The sequence below is a fragment of the Anomaloglossus baeobatrachus genome, chromosome 6 (genome assembly GCF_048569485.1).
Source record: "Anomaloglossus baeobatrachus isolate aAnoBae1 chromosome 6, aAnoBae1.hap1, whole genome shotgun sequence".
In the NCBI taxonomy this organism is placed as follows: Eukaryota; Metazoa; Chordata; class Amphibia; order Anura; family Aromobatidae; genus Anomaloglossus; species Anomaloglossus baeobatrachus.
Window position 1 is genome coordinate 381,159,168 of NC_134358.1, and position 18,735 is coordinate 381,177,902.

An 18,735-nucleotide genomic window follows, 5' to 3' on the forward strand; every position below is an offset into this window, starting at 1 on the left:
TCTAGGCCTGGCAACTGACGGTAACCCTGACTTGATTCAGTAAAAAATACGGTAGTAAACTGTGAATACTATGGTATATTTCTTTATCGTTCCTTTGGGAGACCCGGACCATGGGTGTTTAGCTTCTGCCTCCGGAGGACACACAAAGTACTACACTTAAAAGTGTAGCTCCTCCCTCTGAGCTTATACACCCCCTGGTAGCCAGTCCTAGCCAGTTTATCGCTTTGTGTTCAGGAGGTCATACATCCACACATGCATTCTCATCTGATTGTTTGACTTTTGGAAAGAGTTTGAAGAAAAGCGGGTCCATGTCTGGACTCCCGGCATGTCCCTTCTCACCCCACTGTGTCAGCGGTGTTGTTAAGGTTGATTTACAAGGCTGAAGCCTTACATGCCGCGCTCCTTCACCATCCCTTCTGGGCTCTGGCTTGAAGTGGGAGCCAGCACGGTCTCCATGCCTGGCAGGAGTCCGGTCTCCATCCACAGCCCCTTGAGGATTCTGTTGGACCGGAGCACTCATCCCCAGGGACATGGCCCTGCGTCTCAGCAGCTAAGTACCTGAGACGTTTATGTTGGGGGTCCCGGTTCTTTATTGTAAGGGGAGAGTATGCTGTATGTGATTGTTTTAACTTTTCCGGCGGGTTCTCCAGCTTTTGCCTGAGAACCGCGCCGATGGTGCCTGCTTGTCGGCCTCGCCGCTTAAATTTAGGCCCCGGCTTCGCCGGAGGCCTAGTTTCGTTTTCCTGCCCTTGCATGTCACTCATGCAGAGGGACAGGTTCGTCTCCTCCCGGCGGCCATTCTACACAGGGGAGGGACACTCCCCACTGCTGGGGCGTCCCTCCTTCCCTGCAGGTCTCTATAGCCCTCCAGTTCCCGCTCTTTTATAGGAACGCCCCATGTCCCACCCCCTCCATTTCTTAGGCAGAGTTCACTCTGCTCTGGGACATCCTGCATTCTGCATCTCTGCTGAGGTGCTGCGCTCTGGGGGACCGGGCTTCGGGATCTGGAGGGCACACAACACCGCGCTCAGCGGTCTGGTAAGCCACAGCCGGTCTCCGGTTGTGGACCTCTGTATATTCTCCCTGGGGTTCATTCTCTGCAAAGCCCCCACTCCAGCAGCATGTCTCACACAAGGAGCAAGGCTCCAAAGCTTTATTCTGCATGCACTGCATGTAAGCTCCTGCTGCCTGAGCCGAGCATTTATCCACACTGTGATGGTTGCTCTAACTTGGCGGTGCCACAGCCTGGAGTCTCACCCCCAGTGGTCTCTCAGGCTGCTGCTGCACCTGTGATTGAACCCCCGGCCTGGGTAGAGTCCTTTTCTAGGTCCATATCCCAGTCATTTGCTGAGTCCATGGGGCTTTTGTCCAGGACTTTGATGAATATGCATCAGCCCCCCTCTCAGGGTGCCTCTAATACTCTTGACAGAGGACTCCTATCCTCTGACCTCCGTCCATCAGAGCTCACGGAGGATTCATCATCTGATCCCAGACCCCGTCCTTCTAAGAGAAGGCGCAGGGTTTCCTCCCCCTCCCCATCCCACGGCTCTGTCTCAAGAGCTGACTCTCAAGATGAGGAGGATGCTCTCACTGGGGGCTCGAAGGCTATGTATCCCATCGATTTCTCTGAGGGTGACTCAGATCTTAGTGATTTGATTGCTTCTATTAATTCTGTGCTGGATCTCAATCCGCCAGTATCAGAGGAGCAACTCTCTTTGGCAGAAAAACATCAGTTTACCTCGCCTAAGAGAGTGAAGAGTGTGTTCTTTAACCACTCCAGTTTTCAGACCGCTGTGACCAAACCCAGGGCCTGCCCTGACAAACGCTTTCCAAAGCGTGGTTCTGATGACCGGTTTCCATTTCCACCTGAGGTGGTCAAGGAGTGGTCTCACTCCCCAAAGGTAGACCCTCCGGTGTCTAGGCTATAAGCCCGGACCGTTGTGTCGGTGGCTGACGGCACCTCACTTAAGGATTCCACTGACCGTCAGATTGACCTTCTGGCCAAATCTGTGTACGAAGCTGCGGGGGCCGCGTTTTCCCCGACTTTTGCAGCAGTGTGGGCTCTCAAAGCCATCTCTGCTTCTCTAGAGGAGATGCATTCCCTCACCAAGGAATCTATGCCTGAGATGGTTACCTTAACTGCTCAGGCTTCAGCCTTTTCATCTTATGCCATGTCTGCCATGCTAGAGGCTGCTCACCGCACTGCGGTGGCTTCAGCTAATTCTCTTGTTATCCGCAGGATTTTGTGGCTTCGAGAGTGGAAGGCAGATGCTTCGTCCAAGAAGTTTCTTGCTGGGCTCCCTTTTGCTGGTTCACGGCTGTTTGGTGAACAGCTGGATGAAATCATTAAAGAAGCTACTGGCGGGAAGAGTACTTCCATGCCACAAACTAAGACCAGGAAACCCGCCCAGGGTAGGAATCAATTGAGGTTTCGTTCCTTTCGTTCCTCCAACTGGTCATCCTCTAAGCCTTCCGCCTCGTCCGCTAACTCGGCCAAGGATCAGAAATCCAACTGGCGCCCAAAAGCGCGTCCGCAGAAGACCGCAGGAGGTTCTGCCACTAAGGCAGCTTCCTCATGACTCTTGGCCCGCTCCAGCCACGTCCTTAGTCGGTGGCAGGCTCTCCCACTTTGGCGACGCTTGGTTAAAGCAGGTCTTCGATCAGTGGGTGAGAGACATCATATCTCACGGCTACAGGATAGAATTCTCTTCCAGCCCTCCAAACAGATTTTTTCTCTCAACTCCCCCTTGCTCCAAGGCCGCCGCCTTCTCGCAGGCCGTGGCATCCTTGCAGGCAAACGGAGTGATTGTCCCAGTTCCCGCTCAGGAACGGTTCAGAGGTTTTTACTCAAATCGCTTCCTAGTTCCAAAAAAGGACGGTACCTTCCGGCCCATCCTGGATCTCAAGCTTCTCAACAAGCATGTCCGGGTGCGGCATTTTCGCATGGAGTCTCTGCGATCAGTCATTGCCTCTATGACCCAAGGGGAGTTCCTGGCATCCATCGACATCAGAGATGCCTATCTACATGTGCCAATCGCAGTGTCACATCAGCGTTGGTTACGTTTTGCGGTCCTGCACCTCCAGGGGTTAGCAGTGCTTCCTTATCTGCACGACCTTCTGGTCAAGGGTCCATCCAGCGCAGACTGTCAGCGGAGTGTTTCGCTCACTCTCGCCACCCTAGCCCAATTCGGGTGGATTGTCAATCTTCCCAAATCCACTCTGACTCTGACTCAGAGTCTCACGTACCTAGGGATGCAGTTCGAGACTTTGCCGGCACTTGTGAAGTTGCCCTTAATCAAACAGCAGTCTCTCCGGCTAGCGGTGCGCTCTCTCCTGAGGCCCCGCCGTTATTCCCTCAGGCGCCTGATGCAGGTGCTGGGTCAAATGGTGGCTTCCATGGAGGCGGTTCCCTTTGCCCAGTTCCATCTGCGTCCTCTGCAGCTGGACATTCTCCGCTGTTGGGACAAGCGGCCTTCCTCCTTACAGAGGTTAGTGGCTCTGTCGCCACGGACCAGGACCTCTCTTCAGTGGTGGCTTCGACCCCTCTCCCTGTCCCAAGGGCGCTCCTTCCTGGCTTCGTCCTGGGTGATTCTCACCACGGATGCCAGCCTATCCGGCTGGGGAGCGGTACATCTCCACCACAGAGCTCAGGGCACTTGGACTCTGTCCGAGTCAGCCTTTTCAATCAATGTGCTGGAAACCAGAGCTGTGCTTCTAGCTCTCCTAGCCTTTCACCACCTGTTGGCGGGCAGGCACATTCGAGTCCAGTCAGACAACGCGACAGCGGTTGCCTACATCAATCACCAAGGCGGGACACGCAGCCGCCTGGCAATGTTGGAGGTCCAACGCATTCTTCAATGGGCGGAGGACTCCATAGTCCACCATATCCGCAGTCCACATCCCTGGCGTAGAAAACTGGGAGGCAGATTATCTCAGCCATCAATTCGTGGACGGTGGCGAGTGGTCTCTGCACCCGGCAGTGTTTCAGTCAATCTGCCGCAAGTGGGGCACTCTGGACGTGGACCTAATGGCATCCCGTCACAACAACAAGGTTCTGGTTTACGTGGCTCGCTCCCACGATCCTCAAGCCTTCGCCGCGGACGCTCTGGTTCAAGACTGGTCCCAGTTTCGTCTGTCTTACGTGTTTCCCCCTCTAGCTCTCTTGCCCAGAGTCCTGCGCAAGATCATAATGGAGGGCCGTCGAGTCATCCTCATTGCACCGGACTGGCCCAGGCGAGCTTGGTATCCGGACCTGCTCCAACTGTCCGTGGAGATACCGTGGCATCTTCCGGACCGTCCAGACCTGCTCTCGCAAGGTCCGTTTTTCCGCCCGAATTCTGCGGCACTCAAATTGACGGCGTGGCTCTTGAGTCCTGGATTTTGACGGCTTCTGGTATTCCTCCTGAAGTCATCTCCACTATGACTCGGGCCCTAAGTCTTCCTCCGTCAAGATCTATCACAGGACTTGGACAATTTTCCTGTCCTGGTGTCGCTCTTCCGGCCATTCTTCTTGGCCATTTTCGTTGCCGACCCTTCTGTCTTTTTTACAGTCCGGTCTGCAGCTAGGACTGTCCCTCAACTCTCTCAAGGGACAAGTCTCAGCTCTATCAGTGCTGTTCCAGCGGCGTCTCGCCCGGCTGGCTCAGATCCGCACCTTCATGCAAGGTGCGTCTCACATCATTCCGCCTTATCGGCGGCCCTTGGATCCCTGGGACCTTAACTTGGTCCTCACGGTATTGCAGAAACCCCCCTTTGAGCCTCTTAGGGAGGTTTCTTTGTATCGTCTTTCTCAAAAGGTGGCCTTTCTAGTTGCCATAACTTCTCTCAGGAGAGTCTCTGATTTGGCTGCGCTCTCCTCGGAGTCACCTTTTTTGTTTTTTCACCAAGACAAGGTAGTTCTCCGTCCGACCCCGGACTTTCTTCCTAAGGTGGTCTCTCCCTTCCACCTTAACCAGGATATTTCCTTGCCTTCCTTCTGTCCGGCCCCTGTTCATCGCTTTGAGAAAGCGCTGCATACTCTAGATCTGGTGCGTGCTCTCCGGATTTATGTGTCTCGCACCAAGTGCATGCTCATGCTTCGGCAGATGCGAGCTTGGGCAGACGCATCCTTCAGGCGGCTGTCGCCCACTTGTGAAGTTAGGCTCCGCCTACTTCTTAGTTTTTTCTGTTTATTCCCACCCAGGGACAGCTTTGGAACGTCCCATGGTCTGGGTCTCCCAAAGGAACGATAAAGAAAAAGAGAATTTTGTTACTTACCGTAAATTCTTTTTCTTATAGTTCCGTATTGGGAGACCCAGCTCCCTCCCTGTTGCCTGTTGGCAATTTTCTTGTTCCATGTGTTATCACCGGCTGTTGTCGTGGACAGAGTCTCCTGTTGTTCCGGTTCTTACTCGGTTCTACTTGTGGGTGGCTATTCTCCTTCAGCTTTTGCACTAAACTGGCTAGGACTGGCTACCAGGGGGTGTATAAGCTCAGAGGGAGGAGCTACACTTTTAAGTGTAGTACTTTGTGTGTCCTCCGGAGGCAGAAGCTAAACACCCATGGTCTGGGTCTCCCAATACGGAACTATAAGAAAAAGAATTTACGGTAAGTAACAAAATTCTCTTTTTTTACTGTCCCTAATCTAGGCCTGGCAACTGACACTAAGCCTGACTTGATTCAGTAAAAAATACGGTAGTAAACGGCGAATACTATGGTATATTTTTGCTGTCCCTAATTTAGCATATCAACTACTCTAATTTATTTTTATTTGATTCTTAGTTGACTTTTTTTTTTACAACTGGATATCGATCATTGATGATGGGAGTCACCGATCAGTTTCAAAGGTTGAAGGAAGCATGCAAGGGTGTGGTGCTAAATGGGGGGAGTCACACACAGAAAAATGTTTTAAAAATGAAAAAAGTTGTGGCCAAAAGTGAGCACGGATGCTGATCAGTGATGTGGATCACTAACCAGTGCTCCCTGCTGGAGGAAACACGCACGGATGTGGTATAAAACAGGGGGTGACACAAAAAAGGATAAAGGTCCTGGCTAAAAGCGGCACAGACGCCGATCAGCGATGTGCGTCGCTGATCAGTTCTCGGCGACTACAGGACGCACGCACGGATGAGGCGTAGAAGGCAGGGCGAAAATGGACAGAGGAAAAAAGTCCTGGCTAAAAGCGGCATGAACACCGATCAGCGATGTGCATCACTAATCAGCGCTCGACTGCTACAGGAAGCACGCACGGAGGTGGTGACAAAAAATCCTGACAAAAACCTATGTACGTGTATCAAACAGTGAGTACGGAAAGTATTCAGACCCCTTTTTTAATTTTTTACTCTGATTCATTGCAGCCATTTGGTAAATTAAAAAATGATCATTTTTTTCTCATTAATGTACACTCTGCACCCCATCTTGACAGAAATAAACAGAAATTTATGCAAATTTATTAAACAAGAAAAACTGAAATATCACATGGTCATAAGTATTGAGACCCTTTGCTCAGACACTCATATTTAAGTCACATGCTGTCCATTTCCTTGTGATCTTCCATGGAATGGTTCTACTTTTTCATTGGCTTCCAGCTAGGACTTGATTTGGAAAGGCACACACTTGTCTATATAAGACCTTACAGCTCACAGTGCATGTCAGACCAAATGAGAATCATGAGGTCAAAGGAACTGCCCAAGGAGCTCAGAGACTGAATTGTGGCAAGGCACGGATCTGGCCAAGGTTACAAAACAATTTCTGCAGTACTCAAGGTTCCTGAGAATACAGTGGCCTCCGTAATCCTTAAATGGAAGAAGTTTGGGACCACCAGAACTCTTCCTAGACCTAGCCGTCCAGTCAAACTGAGCTATTGTGGGTGAAGAGCCTTGGTGAGAGAGGTAAAGAAGAATTCCAAGATCGCTGTGGCTGAGCTCCAGAGATGCAGTAGGAAGATGGCAGAAAGTACCACAAAGTCAACTATCACTGCAGCCCTCCACCAGTCAGACGTTTATGGCAGAGCGGCTCGACGGAAGCCTCTCCTGAGTGCAAGACATATGAAAGTCCACATAGAGTTTGCAAAAAACACACGAAGGACCCCAGACTATGAGAAAAAAGATTCCCTTATCTGTTGAGATGAAGATAGAACTTTTTGGTAATAATTCTAAGCTGTATGTGTGGAGAAAACCAGGCACTGCTCATCACCTGCCCAATACAATCCCAACAGTGAAACATGGTGGCGGCAGTATCATGCTATGGGGGTGTTTTTCAGATGCAGGGACAGGACGAATGGTTGCTATTGAAGGAAAGATGAATGCCTCCAAGTACAGAGATATCCTAGAAGAAAACCTCTTCCAGAGTGCTCTGGACCTCAGACTTAGCCACTGGTTCACCTTCCAACAAGACAATGACCCTAAGCACACAGCTAAAATAACAAAGGAGTGGCTTCAGAACAACTCTATGACCATTCTTGACTGGCCCAGCCAAAGCCCTGACCTAAACCCAATTGAGCAACTTTAGAGAGACCTGATAATGGCTGTGTACCAACGTTCACCATCCAACCTGATGGAACTGGAGAGCATCTGCAAGGAAGAATGGCAAAGGATCCCCAAATCCAGATGTGAAAAACTTTTTGCATCATTCCCAAGAAGACTCATGTCTGTACTAGGTCAAAAGGCTGATTCTACTCAATACTGAGCAAAGGGTCTGAATACTTATTATGACCATGTGATATTTCAGTTTTTTTTGTTTAATAAATTAACAAAAATTTCTGCATCTCAGTTTTTTTCTGTCAAGATGGGGTGCAGAGTGTACATTAATGAGAAAAAAATGAACTTTTTTGAATTTACCAAATGGCTGCAATGAAATAGAGTGAAAAATGTAAAGGGGTCTGAATACGTTCTGCAACCACTGTATATGTCTTGTGTTGTATCTGCATTTTCCTGTTGCTGTTTAATAAACAAAGTTAAAAAAAAAAAATCATTTTGTGCTAGTATGTAATCTGAGCTACATGAGGATAACCATACCAGTACTGTGCCATGGAAAAAGAGGGATTGTGCATACAAACAAAGGTGGAAGGAAACAGATTGGAGGAGGCCTGTTCTGCTCATGGACTACGTCCTCCTCTCCAGCCACCCAATCCATTACCTTTTACAGTATTTGGTCATTTTGATATTTTTTCTCTTAATGACCCTGTTGTATCCCCAGCACTTTAAACCACCTGGGTGCATTCTGTATTTCTACCTTTTTTAATTTTACAAATAAGACAAAACAATCACTGATCTCGGGGAGACCAGCCAGAGAAAACACTGCTGGCAGCCAACGAGGGCACTCAAGACAGTGAAATCCTAGGTACATTGCCCCCTGGGAAATATGCAAATCAAAAAAGTCAGTGGAGCCTCTGTTAGGAGTCTCAACACAGAAACCAGCCAGATATCCCTCCGAGAAGGACCCAGCCAAGGAGTGGCTCATTTTAGGAGACCACCATATTAAGTGGCCTTTTTAGTCAATATCCAACTTTTTGACAAGTTTAAAGATATGACAAGGGAAATACCAAGGCCAGGTATCCATCCACACACAGCTGTTTTGGGGTGTTGCCCCTCATCAGTGTGGAGTAGGATTCTGGCCAGGTGGGAGCAATGCCTAATAGACCAACAAGACAAAACAATCACAGATCTCGGGGAGACCAGCCAGAGAAAACACTGCCGGCAGCCAGCGAGGGTGCTCAACACAGTGAAATCCTAGGTGCATTGCCCCCTGGGAAATATGCAAAATGTTACAAATGAAATTTGCTATTTTTCTTTAAAACGATATGTTTTGGATTAAGCTGATTAATTGTATGGTAAGTTTTGTCATTTCTGGTGCATTTGTATGTCTCTTCCACATGGCTTTCCAGTCACTGTGTGCTTTGTGCCTTGCAGGGTTATTACCGTGCTGGCGTTTCAGCTCTGAAGCTACATGACGTATCTACTGCTCTGCTGTACTTTGAAGCTGCCCTCCGGAGTTCTGGTCAGCAGTCAGATAACAATGATGTTGTAGATTTTCTACATGGAATCTTTATGTGTTTTGAAGGTAAATATTGTCTTTTATACTAACATTGCAAGTTTCAGTATGGTAGTTAAAGGAAGCTTTTAAATGATCTTTTCTCAGAAGTGCAGAATAGATTCTAGTATGTGGTACAGTTTACTGTGTGAGACGTGTCAGAAGACCTGGAGCAGATTGTTTCACTTTCATGTGATTCTCACCTCCATGAAGACTACTGTGTGTTACATTCATAGATTTACTGTAGGTTGGAAATGAAAAAGAATGGAGATGGAAAAACAGCTATGATGCTCAAGTAAGCTTAGCGTTAGCGCAGAACCAGTGGAAGTAAGAAAAATAACAGCAAGAAGTATGCTACTCTGCTATCCTTTAGGGTTTGTGTATCTAATGGGCACTACTCCAAACCATAGTCTCAGGCTGCAAGCTGGGGCTATCAGTAGTGTCCTTCCAACATGGTCAACGTTTTGAACATAAATTTGACAAGAAACCATGGCACTTCTACTGTTAATGGTCCCAAATGGGATCCAAACCCGTAATATGAAGTTAATGATACTTGGTACTCAAAGTGTGAAGATAAATTCAAAATTTGTTATTTGCAATCCAAAATTAAAGACGTTTTGGTCAAAATTTAGAGCTTCATCTATTTGAGGAGCACAACTTATTAAGTGGTGGATTTCACACTCCAGCACTTCTCAAACAGATATCTCCTGCTAATTTGTCCTGCTGAAGGTGTAACTTTTGACCAAAACGTCTTTAATCTTGGATTTCAAATAAAAAATGTTTTAATTTAGCTTGTGAAGAAAATGTTAAAAGAGCAATATGGATTTCTCTGTCGTTTCATTGGGGGACACAGGACCATGGGTTATGCTGCTGTCACTAGGAGGCTGACACTAAGTAAACAGAAAAAGTTAGCTCCTCCCCAGCAGTATAACCCCTGAGCCGGAGGCGGGCTCAATCAGTTTTTTGCTTAGTGTCGTAGGAGGCTGATGTGGGCCGACTGGGCCCCCTTCAGCCACTTGATTTTTTGCGTTATTTTTTCATTTTTTCTCGGCGACGCTCGTCGCTCTCATCTGTGGTAATTCTCTTTTTCTGCAGGTATCTTTTCTCTACCTCAGCTCTCGCAGCCCGTGTGGGTACCACTCCCCTGGGTCGCAGAGGCTTGAGTCGTCGGGCCCTCTCCCCCGTCCAATTCCACGGTACCACTCCCCGGTTGGCACGCGGGGCTGAACTTTCCTGGGCACCCCCTATTCACCCTGCGGTACCACCCCAAAGGGTCGCAAGGGGCATACAGCAGGGACTGGACCTCCGCAGCGCATCTGGATTTTTTGGATGGGGCCCGCAACGCTGCTACATTTAGGGGCTTCCACCCCCAATGGCGTCCAACTCCCTGCCTTCTTCAGCCTGCTTCCTGGTGCCCGCAGCCATTCCTTCGCTGAGCGGAGCACACAGGAGCATGTGCAGAGTCTCAGCCTGCACACTGGACAGCGCGCCGCGGTTCAGGTAGGACACTCTCCCCTACCTTCTCCCCCCTCGGACGGCTGCAGAAATTTAGGCCCCGGTCTGGGCCTACTCGCCGGACTCCCCCCGCTGCGTCCGTGGAGCTCCCTGCCGACTCCGAGGTCGGGCGGCCCTGCATCGCTGCTGCGCCGCCGCCGCTTGCGGCCGGGTCCGCCGGCGCTGCCCCTGTACCTTCAACAGCTTCTAACGCCGCCGCCACCTGAGGTCGGGTCCGCCGGCGCTGCCTCTGCCCGCAACGGCACCTCGGCTCGGCCACTGTCCTCTGTTCCCCAGGTCGCCTCCCGCACAGCGCGCCGAGGATCCTCTCCGCCGCCGCCTGCGGCCGGGTCCGCCGGCGCGGCCTCTGCCCGCCCCGGCACTTTCAAAATTTAGCCCCCGGCTTCGGCCCTGTCCTCGGCGTCCCCAGGCCCGCCTCCCGCACAGCGCTATTGGACGCCGGCCTCTCCGTTCCCGCCCTCCGCCCTGCTCCAGGCATCACTTGGGGGGTGGGGGATATTTTTTTCCCGCTCACAGCGTCCATTTTAAATAAAGAAAAAAAAAAAAAAAGAGAATGGGAGTTTATTCCAGACTACTAGTCTGGGCTTACTGAGGCCGCAGCATCACCTTCTTTTTCCGGGGAAAAATAAAACACACTTCTTTAGTGGGTATTTTTTATTTTAGGTCGATTCTTATTAAAAATTTTACGTACATGAGTTTTTTACACCTTAACTCTTACAGTACTTTTCGGGCACTTGTTTTGCTTCACCTTTTTTATATCGCGCTCCCAGCTCGAGATTTTTAGTTTAGTCCCCTCCGGCGGGTTAATGCCCTGTCTCAGGCCATAGATCCCCTCGCCGCCTTCCCTCGGCTTCGCGCGCATGCGCTGCGTCCCCGGCCAATACTCGGTTATACCTTCCATAGGTCTAGCGCAATCCCCTCGGGGAGGTGAGTCTCGTACCAGGGACCTTTCCCTATGCTAGAAGCGGACCCGACAGGTCTCGTCTTTTGTGGCCCCCCTGTTTTCCACCTTATTCCCCAGGTCCAGACTGCCTTTTCTCCGGCAGTCTTCCACCTCTGCTGGACTCCGAGCAGGACCTGGATGTTTTGGCGCATGACTAAAGGCCTGCTGGAATTGGTGAGTCAGGCCGTAAGGCTACGGACAGCCCTCTTATCTCCATGCACGCAGGTCCCCCTTAAGTCATTTGGAGCGGACCCTTGATGTGCTCAGACGACATCCAGAGCTCGCTGAGTTACCGCGTGCTCACAGTCAACTACCAGACACGACGTTTACCAGCGGTAAGTCTTGTCATCGTCTTTATTCCCTTCTCCAAAAAGGGGTCTCGGTGAGAATGGGCATGCCACACTGGAGTCGCTGAGTGATCACAGACAACAACCAGACACGGCGTTTACCTGCGGTAAGTCGTGTTATTGTCATTATCATTCCCCCAGAGGGCTCTGGAGAGAGGGGGCATGGCACCTTGCAGACAGGAGGGTGGGGGCCCCCTGCGGTTTTTCAGTGGACATCCAGTTCGCCGTGTGACTGCGTGATCACGGATATTCCCCGGACACAATTTTTACCAGCGGTAAGTCCTTTATATTGTCTTACCCCTTCTCGTAGAGGGCTCCGTGATGAAGGGGCACGCTACCCTGTACTTGACCCGCCTGGGTTCCTCCTGGCTTCTCGTCCCTATCGTGACGCTCCGCAGGGACTCCACGGACACTCTACGCAGCGGTCCGCGCTCCACCTATGCCGACCCAGGACTGGTTATCAGCTTCAGTGAGTACCCTCTCTTCACAAATCTGGTGTCTGCCCGCTACACGGCCTGAGCCTCTAACATCAGTGTACCTACCCGTGGAGAGCTCTGACTCGGGATCAGGAACGCAGATTCGACATCTAGGAAGTTGCTGACTTCCTTTCCGGCTCTCGGGATCGCCCTTTCGGAGATAGGCGAGTCCAGTTTATCCCCTAGGCTACGTCAGGGTAGACTGGCTACGTAAGGGAAGGGTACATCCCTTTCCCGGCATCGGCCCTGATGCACCAGGACTCGTTCCCTCACGCTAGGTTCGTCAGGGAGCCTTTATCCCTACAACAGCCATCTCCGCCTTGCGTGGCTGCGGACCGTCCCAGCTTTCTAAGAGTGCTTGCAGGGATCACGATCCCTACGCATCCTCAGGCTCTCTGCCCAGGAACGACCGGGAGACCCAGAGTCTCCCTTCAAGGACCCTCGCCTTGAGGTTTAGATCATCACTTTTCGCTACTAGGGTAGCTGAGCTACAGGAGGGAGTCCTCCCAGACCCGGCCCGGTCCATCACTCCTCAGGCACGGTATTCGAGCCGTTCAAGGGTTGCTACTCCTCACGCAGGAGCAGTTTCCCTCCTGGCACAGGGTCCCGCGTGCTCTTTGCCTCCCGCTCCCGTTTTTTCCCTTCGGTTTTTTGCTATGCGAGTCCTCGACAGCCTGTGGCGGTGTTAGCGATGGTGCACATACCAGATTTCATCCCGGACTCTCCAACGGAACACACTGAAGAACGGGGACAGGAAGGTTCCGTCTTCGCGGGTGACCGGCCAATCTCCTCCTAGAGGACCAATCTTCGCAACCATCCCTGGGAAGCTTCCCTTTCCTCCTCTGGAGCTTATTATCAACCGTCACCAGCCTCCCGTACTAGGGTATGCTACCCCACCATTCCTCGGCACGGTCCCGAGGGACACCCCTAGAGTGTCGTCTCCCCTTCAACATTCCGGACTCAGAGCCATTCGGTTAGCCCGGTTACAATTTCTTCTCTGGGTCGTATTGTCCAGTCAGGTTCCATTTGGACCATGCCACAGCAGTGATGTGCATCATCCACCAGGAAGACGCAGGGAGTGTCAGGGCAAGGGAAGAGGCCAAGAGGTTCTTGCTCTGGGACGGGCCCTTTCATTCGCTAATCTCGGCAGCTCATCCCGAGCGTGGACGTTTGGACGGCCGATTTCCGCGGTAGGATAGGTCTCGCGTAGGTAAAGGGCTCCAACAGGGATATCAACAGCCAGATCTCTGGCGAAGGAAGACCTCCAGTCGTGACTTTTTGGCTTTCCGATCCAACTCTCAAGTCAATGGTGCGTCGAGTACGCCACCTGCTCTGGACTAGAGGACGACGCCCTAGACCGGTCGTGTAGCCTGTTCAGGCTCTCGTGCATCTTCCTGCGGCTTTCCATGATCTCGAGGGTTTTCAAGAGGGACCTAGGCAGGCGATAGCTCGGGAGTGGCCCAGGCGAGCATAGTTTCGCATAACTTACTCATCTCCTCGCAGATGCCCCGTGGCTCCTTCCAGACCGCCAGATTCTTCCGTGTCGGGGCCCCTCTAGTCTACCAGGACTCAGAAGTCCCAGGTTCCATGGCCTCACCAGTGGATCCCGGGTGCTGGCTCGGTCAGGTCGGTGAACAAGATGATGACAGACATTGAGGAGGGCCTGGAATCCAGTTCCCTCGAAGATTTATTTCCACTTGGAAAGAGCTCCCCCGGTGGTGTGAGGACCGCATCTTCGGAGACTTTTCACTTTCCGTCAATCAGGGCCTTCGCTCAGAGAAACGTCCATCTGGCTCGGCGTTTTTCATCGTTCACTAGAAAAGTGGGACCCTAATCCAGTGATGAGTTTGCTCAAGGTACCCCTTTTTCCCTGCTCCCACCTGTTTTGATAGGTGGGCTCCTCGTGGCCATCTGGTTGTTACAGACGGCATCAGGGCGGACAGCCCTCTCGTAGTCTTTTCTCCCCCTTTTTCCGCTCCGCCAGCAGGATAAGGGGGGGCTCCAGACAGAACCCTTCGTTTCTGTCCGAGACACCTCGCCTTTCCTTCCAGAAGAGGACTTTAGGTTTCGTTTTGTCGGTTCTAGGCTCCCCTCTCAGCCTGAAAGAGGCATAGTTCGTTCTAGGGCTGGTACGAGCCCTCAGTCTTTCGTGTCTGCAGGACACCATTTTTTTGTCGGTTACACCGACTGTCAGTCCATCCTTCCACCCTTTCCCAAGAAGCATAGGCCGGCGCCAAGGGCCTGAATATCACATGGATCCCTTCCTCCATATGTGAAGACTATCGCATGAAGGTCGGACTTCCGCCGCGGTCTACCGAGCAAGGGGCACCCTTGAACGATTGGGCTCCAGACGTCGGTCGACCAGGTCCTCTGGTCCGCCACCCGATCTAGTCGGCGTACCTTTACTAGTTTCTAACAGGTTCTCACTCAAGCTTCGGCAGAGGCCAGTCTTGGTGTAAGGTTTGCGGGTGGCAGTGGCACACCTGTTACAACGTAGGCGCTTGTAGGTCCGGGTCAAGCCCGGCAAGGGGAAGCGACTTCCTTCCTATCTCCGGTGATGGTTTTCTTCCCACCCAGGGACTGCTTTTGGACGTCCCATGGTCCTGTGTCCCCCAATGAAACGACAGAGAAAGTAGGATTTTTGTGTACTCACCGTAAAATCTCTTTCTCTTAGTCTTCATTGGGGGACACAGCACCCACCCTGCTTGTGCTTTTTGTTATATATGACATGCCTGTTTCCCCAGTGCCCATATTCCCAGGTCACTGGTCACACGACTGTTCGTCATAGTTTTTTACCTTGTTTTATCCAGGATTGTTTGGTTCTCCTCCTACTGCTTGTGCACTAAACTGATTGAGCCCGCCTCCGGCTCAGGGGTTATACTGCTGGGGAGGAGCTAACTTTTTCTGTTTACTTAGTGTCAGCCTCCTAGTGACAGCAGCATAACCCATGGTCCTGTGTCCCCCAATGAAGACTAAGAGAAAGAGATTTTACGGTGAGTACACAAAAATCCTACTTTCCGCTGCATACGTTGACTACAGTAAGTGGAAGGAATACAATTCATTATGGAACCAGAGTATTCATGTATTGGGATCATAGCCTTGATAAGCATTGTTCAAAGGAATCTGCTTAATTTTTATACGGGAAACAAACTTTGTGTCCATCCACAAATAAAGGTCTGGTTGTATAACCTCCTTCTGATTAATGTTTACATCTTTTGGTAGAAAAAGAAAATATACCATCAAAATATGTTTTGTTTTTTTAATCAGTGACTAGAAGAAGCCCGGCATGTATGAGAATTCTTGAATACATCATCAGCGAAAGATACACAAAGCAGATATGGCAGCCACTGATATTGAAACTAATGAAAGAACACATGTACCCGGTAATATGTTTGTTGTTTGTGACCCTGAACCACTGTTTCTATGATTCTTTTACTTAGTGAGATTGGGAGTAACTCCCAGATCGCACATGGTCCAACCGCTGAGATCCCCATCGAGAACTGGGGCTCTGAAGTGGCCCATGTGAATGGAGCAGAGGTCAATCATGCACAGTTCCTTTCCATTAGCTCTTAATGACTGTGACGGAGATAATCGAGCGTGGCGCTTAGCTGGTCTTCAGCACTTCATAGAAATGAATGGAGTGATTTGTGAGCATAATTGCCCATTGCACATGGGCTCTTCAGAGCCCCGGTTCTCAATACTCATTTAGATTTTAGAAGACAGGTCTTTCTACAGTTTGTCACCTTGCGGTCTGAAGTGCACAAACCTCTTTACTCCAAATCAGGGGTCTGACACCTCAAAAAAGAACTGGCTTACATTGGACATGGGTGTACACTTAAGGTACCGTCACACTAAGCGACGCTCCAGCGATCCCACCAGCAACCTGACCTGGCAGGGATCGCTGGAGCGTCGCTACACGGGTTGCTGGTGAGCTGTCACACAGGCAGATCTCACCAGTGACCAGCCCACAGCCAGCAGCGACGTTTCGACTTTACAAGCCTTTCTTGAGGTTTTGCGTGATAGTTGCATTCCATTGCCACCACTGCCTCACCAGGACGTCTCCTCCTCCCCAGGCTCTCACCAGCAGTGGCACTATTTCCCCAAAACTGTACTTCATGATCCCTGGTTGAACCTTTTGTACTACAAAAATGTGGCACCTCTGAAATTATTTTGCTTGGCAGTTCACCTGTGACTCATGTCTCCTCTTTCTCTCCACGCAAAACCTCAAGAAAGGCTTGTAAAGCCGAAACGTCGGGTTTGCTATACCTTTTATGCACCTTTTTGCAGTTTATCAAATTAAAAAAAAAATTCAAAATTCCCAGATTTTCTCTTGTCCATTTGAGTGCTGAGGTTATTATTGTTCAATATTTTTACAAGCATCATATGATATGCCTCCACGTGAAGTGTTACATATTTAGGTAGTGGGCAAATCCATTACATCTTATTAAAAGGAACCTGTCAGGAAACCCATGTAACCCAATTGCAGGCAGCGTGAATCAGAGCCTTGCTCCACGATTGCACTCAGATATATTATCCTCTAAAATGCTCCGGTGTTTCTGAGAAAATCTAGTTTAAAGATCTGAGCTGGGACGAGATTAATCCAGCACCACCCTGCACCGGCTTCTCCCAGCATGGCCTCTTCCTTAGTCAGAGACCTGTCAATCACCTGGAGCATTGCAGCCAGATCTTCCAAATATTTAGAGAAGAATCTGCCTTCCTGCAATGTACAGCCAGACTCCGCAGATGAGGCAGCATGATCCACCTGGCAGGTTCCCTTTAATGCTCAAATGCACAAAACGTTTCATTCAAATGAAGAGATTTTTTTTTTTTAGTTCATTATAAAGTTTTATCAGTTATAATGACAGGTTTATATTACAGACTAAATAACGATAGTTATTTTACATGATAATGTAAGATATTATATGTAACTGTTATTTCTTTCTCTCCCTAGTCTTGCACCTTTTTAATGACCTGCCAAGCAAAGTTGCCAAGAGACATTACTGACATAAAAGTACCACTTGGGGGAATTTTTCAGGTATCGTGTGCATCCTTGTAAGACTATATGTAGGAAATGTAGAGGAGACCTCCAATACAATATATAAAAACTTTCATTGATCTAGCTATAAAATACTACGATGGAATATTGCTTATTGAGCTCGATTTAGTATGTTCTTGTCCAGCCATTTACTATAATATCTTAATTACAGTTTTTCCATTTCTTAAAAACTTATGGCCATATCAATAGCTGATTGGTGGGTTCCGGCACCCCTGCTATTGAGCTGTGGCAAGTTTTTTTTTCTCTCTAAGAAATTCTTAAACAATAGAAGAATTATCATTTCTATCTCCTGAAATGCTATACATTTTTTCCAGACTTTTGTGAATACCACTGCTTACGATAGTCTAAATAGTATGAATCAGCTTGTCATTTGGCTTGTCACCATGGGCGCTGACGTGGAGACCATTGGAGAACACGCGCTTCATGCGGTTATACAGCTGTGCATAAAATCAGGTAGAGGCAACAAATGAGTTATTGGAGCTCCGTGTTGTGTGAGTTGTCTTATATTCTAACTGCTGTTCGTTTTACCGTTTTATGATTTAATGCAATCTGAAGGGGATATGTTAGTAATTTGCTTTCATTTCATAACTTAGGTTCACTTTTAATCTATCTCCAAAAATATTTTCTTTATTTTAATGATCCATGGACAACACTGCACAACTTGTCTTTATTAATTTATTGACTTAAAAAAAAAAAAAAAAAAAATAGTCCATCTGTTAAACAGATCTTTCCTTCTTTTCTTCAGTACTGTGCTGTTCTGACCCCTGGCGGTGCACTCTTGCAGACTGACAGTTTGTACAAGTCGCACCGCTCGCCTGAACTGAGCGCTCTCCCAACTTTGCTTCTGCAACATGGGAGACGTCTGGGGGGACTGAGGTAGGGTTAGATCCAGTGATCTGAGCTGCTTCAGAGAGGTGCAAGCTGGGTATAAAGCATAAAGCCTGATAGTGGTGTGTGCTCCTTATGTAGATAATCAGCCAGGCTGGGAATGCAGAGTGGCCGGTGACCTAGACAACGAGATATACAATATTAGGGTAAGTTCACACAGTGCATTTTTCTCTGCCTTTTTTTCGCGTTTTTCGGGTGCGTTTTTGCTCAGAAAACGCTGTGACATTGCTTCCCCAGCAAAGTCTATGAGTTTTCATTTTTGCTGTCTGCACACAGCATTTTTTTTAGCTGCGTTTTTGTGCTGCACACAAAAACGCAGCATGTCAATTATTTTTGCGTTTTTCACTGCGTTTTCCACCCTTTGAGTTCAATGAGATGTTAAATAATGCAATGAAAAACTCAAGTTGCAAATATAGCTGCGTTTTAGTGCATTTCTATGACTAAAAACGCAGCTATAAACGCAAGGGGTGGGTAGTAACGTAACATGTACAGGAAGAGGAT

The 18,735-nt window shown here is 49.4% G+C and overlaps 1 protein-coding gene across 1 annotated transcript in view; it reads left to right on the forward strand.

Annotated features, from left to right (window-relative positions):
* The window catches only part of TRANK1 (tetratricopeptide repeat and ankyrin repeat containing 1), a 276,987-nt gene that overhangs the window by 79,614 nt on the left and 178,638 nt on the right, over window positions 1-18,735 (forward strand). The window contains exons 4-7 of the mRNA XM_075315070.1: window positions 8,889-9,039; window positions 15,558-15,673; window positions 17,242-17,325; window positions 17,661-17,799. Coding sequence (XP_075171185.1) covers window positions 8,889-9,039; window positions 15,558-15,673; window positions 17,242-17,325; window positions 17,661-17,799 — 490 coding nt within the window. The remainder of the gene's footprint in view (window positions 1-8,888; window positions 9,040-15,557; window positions 15,674-17,241; window positions 17,326-17,660; window positions 17,800-18,735) is intronic.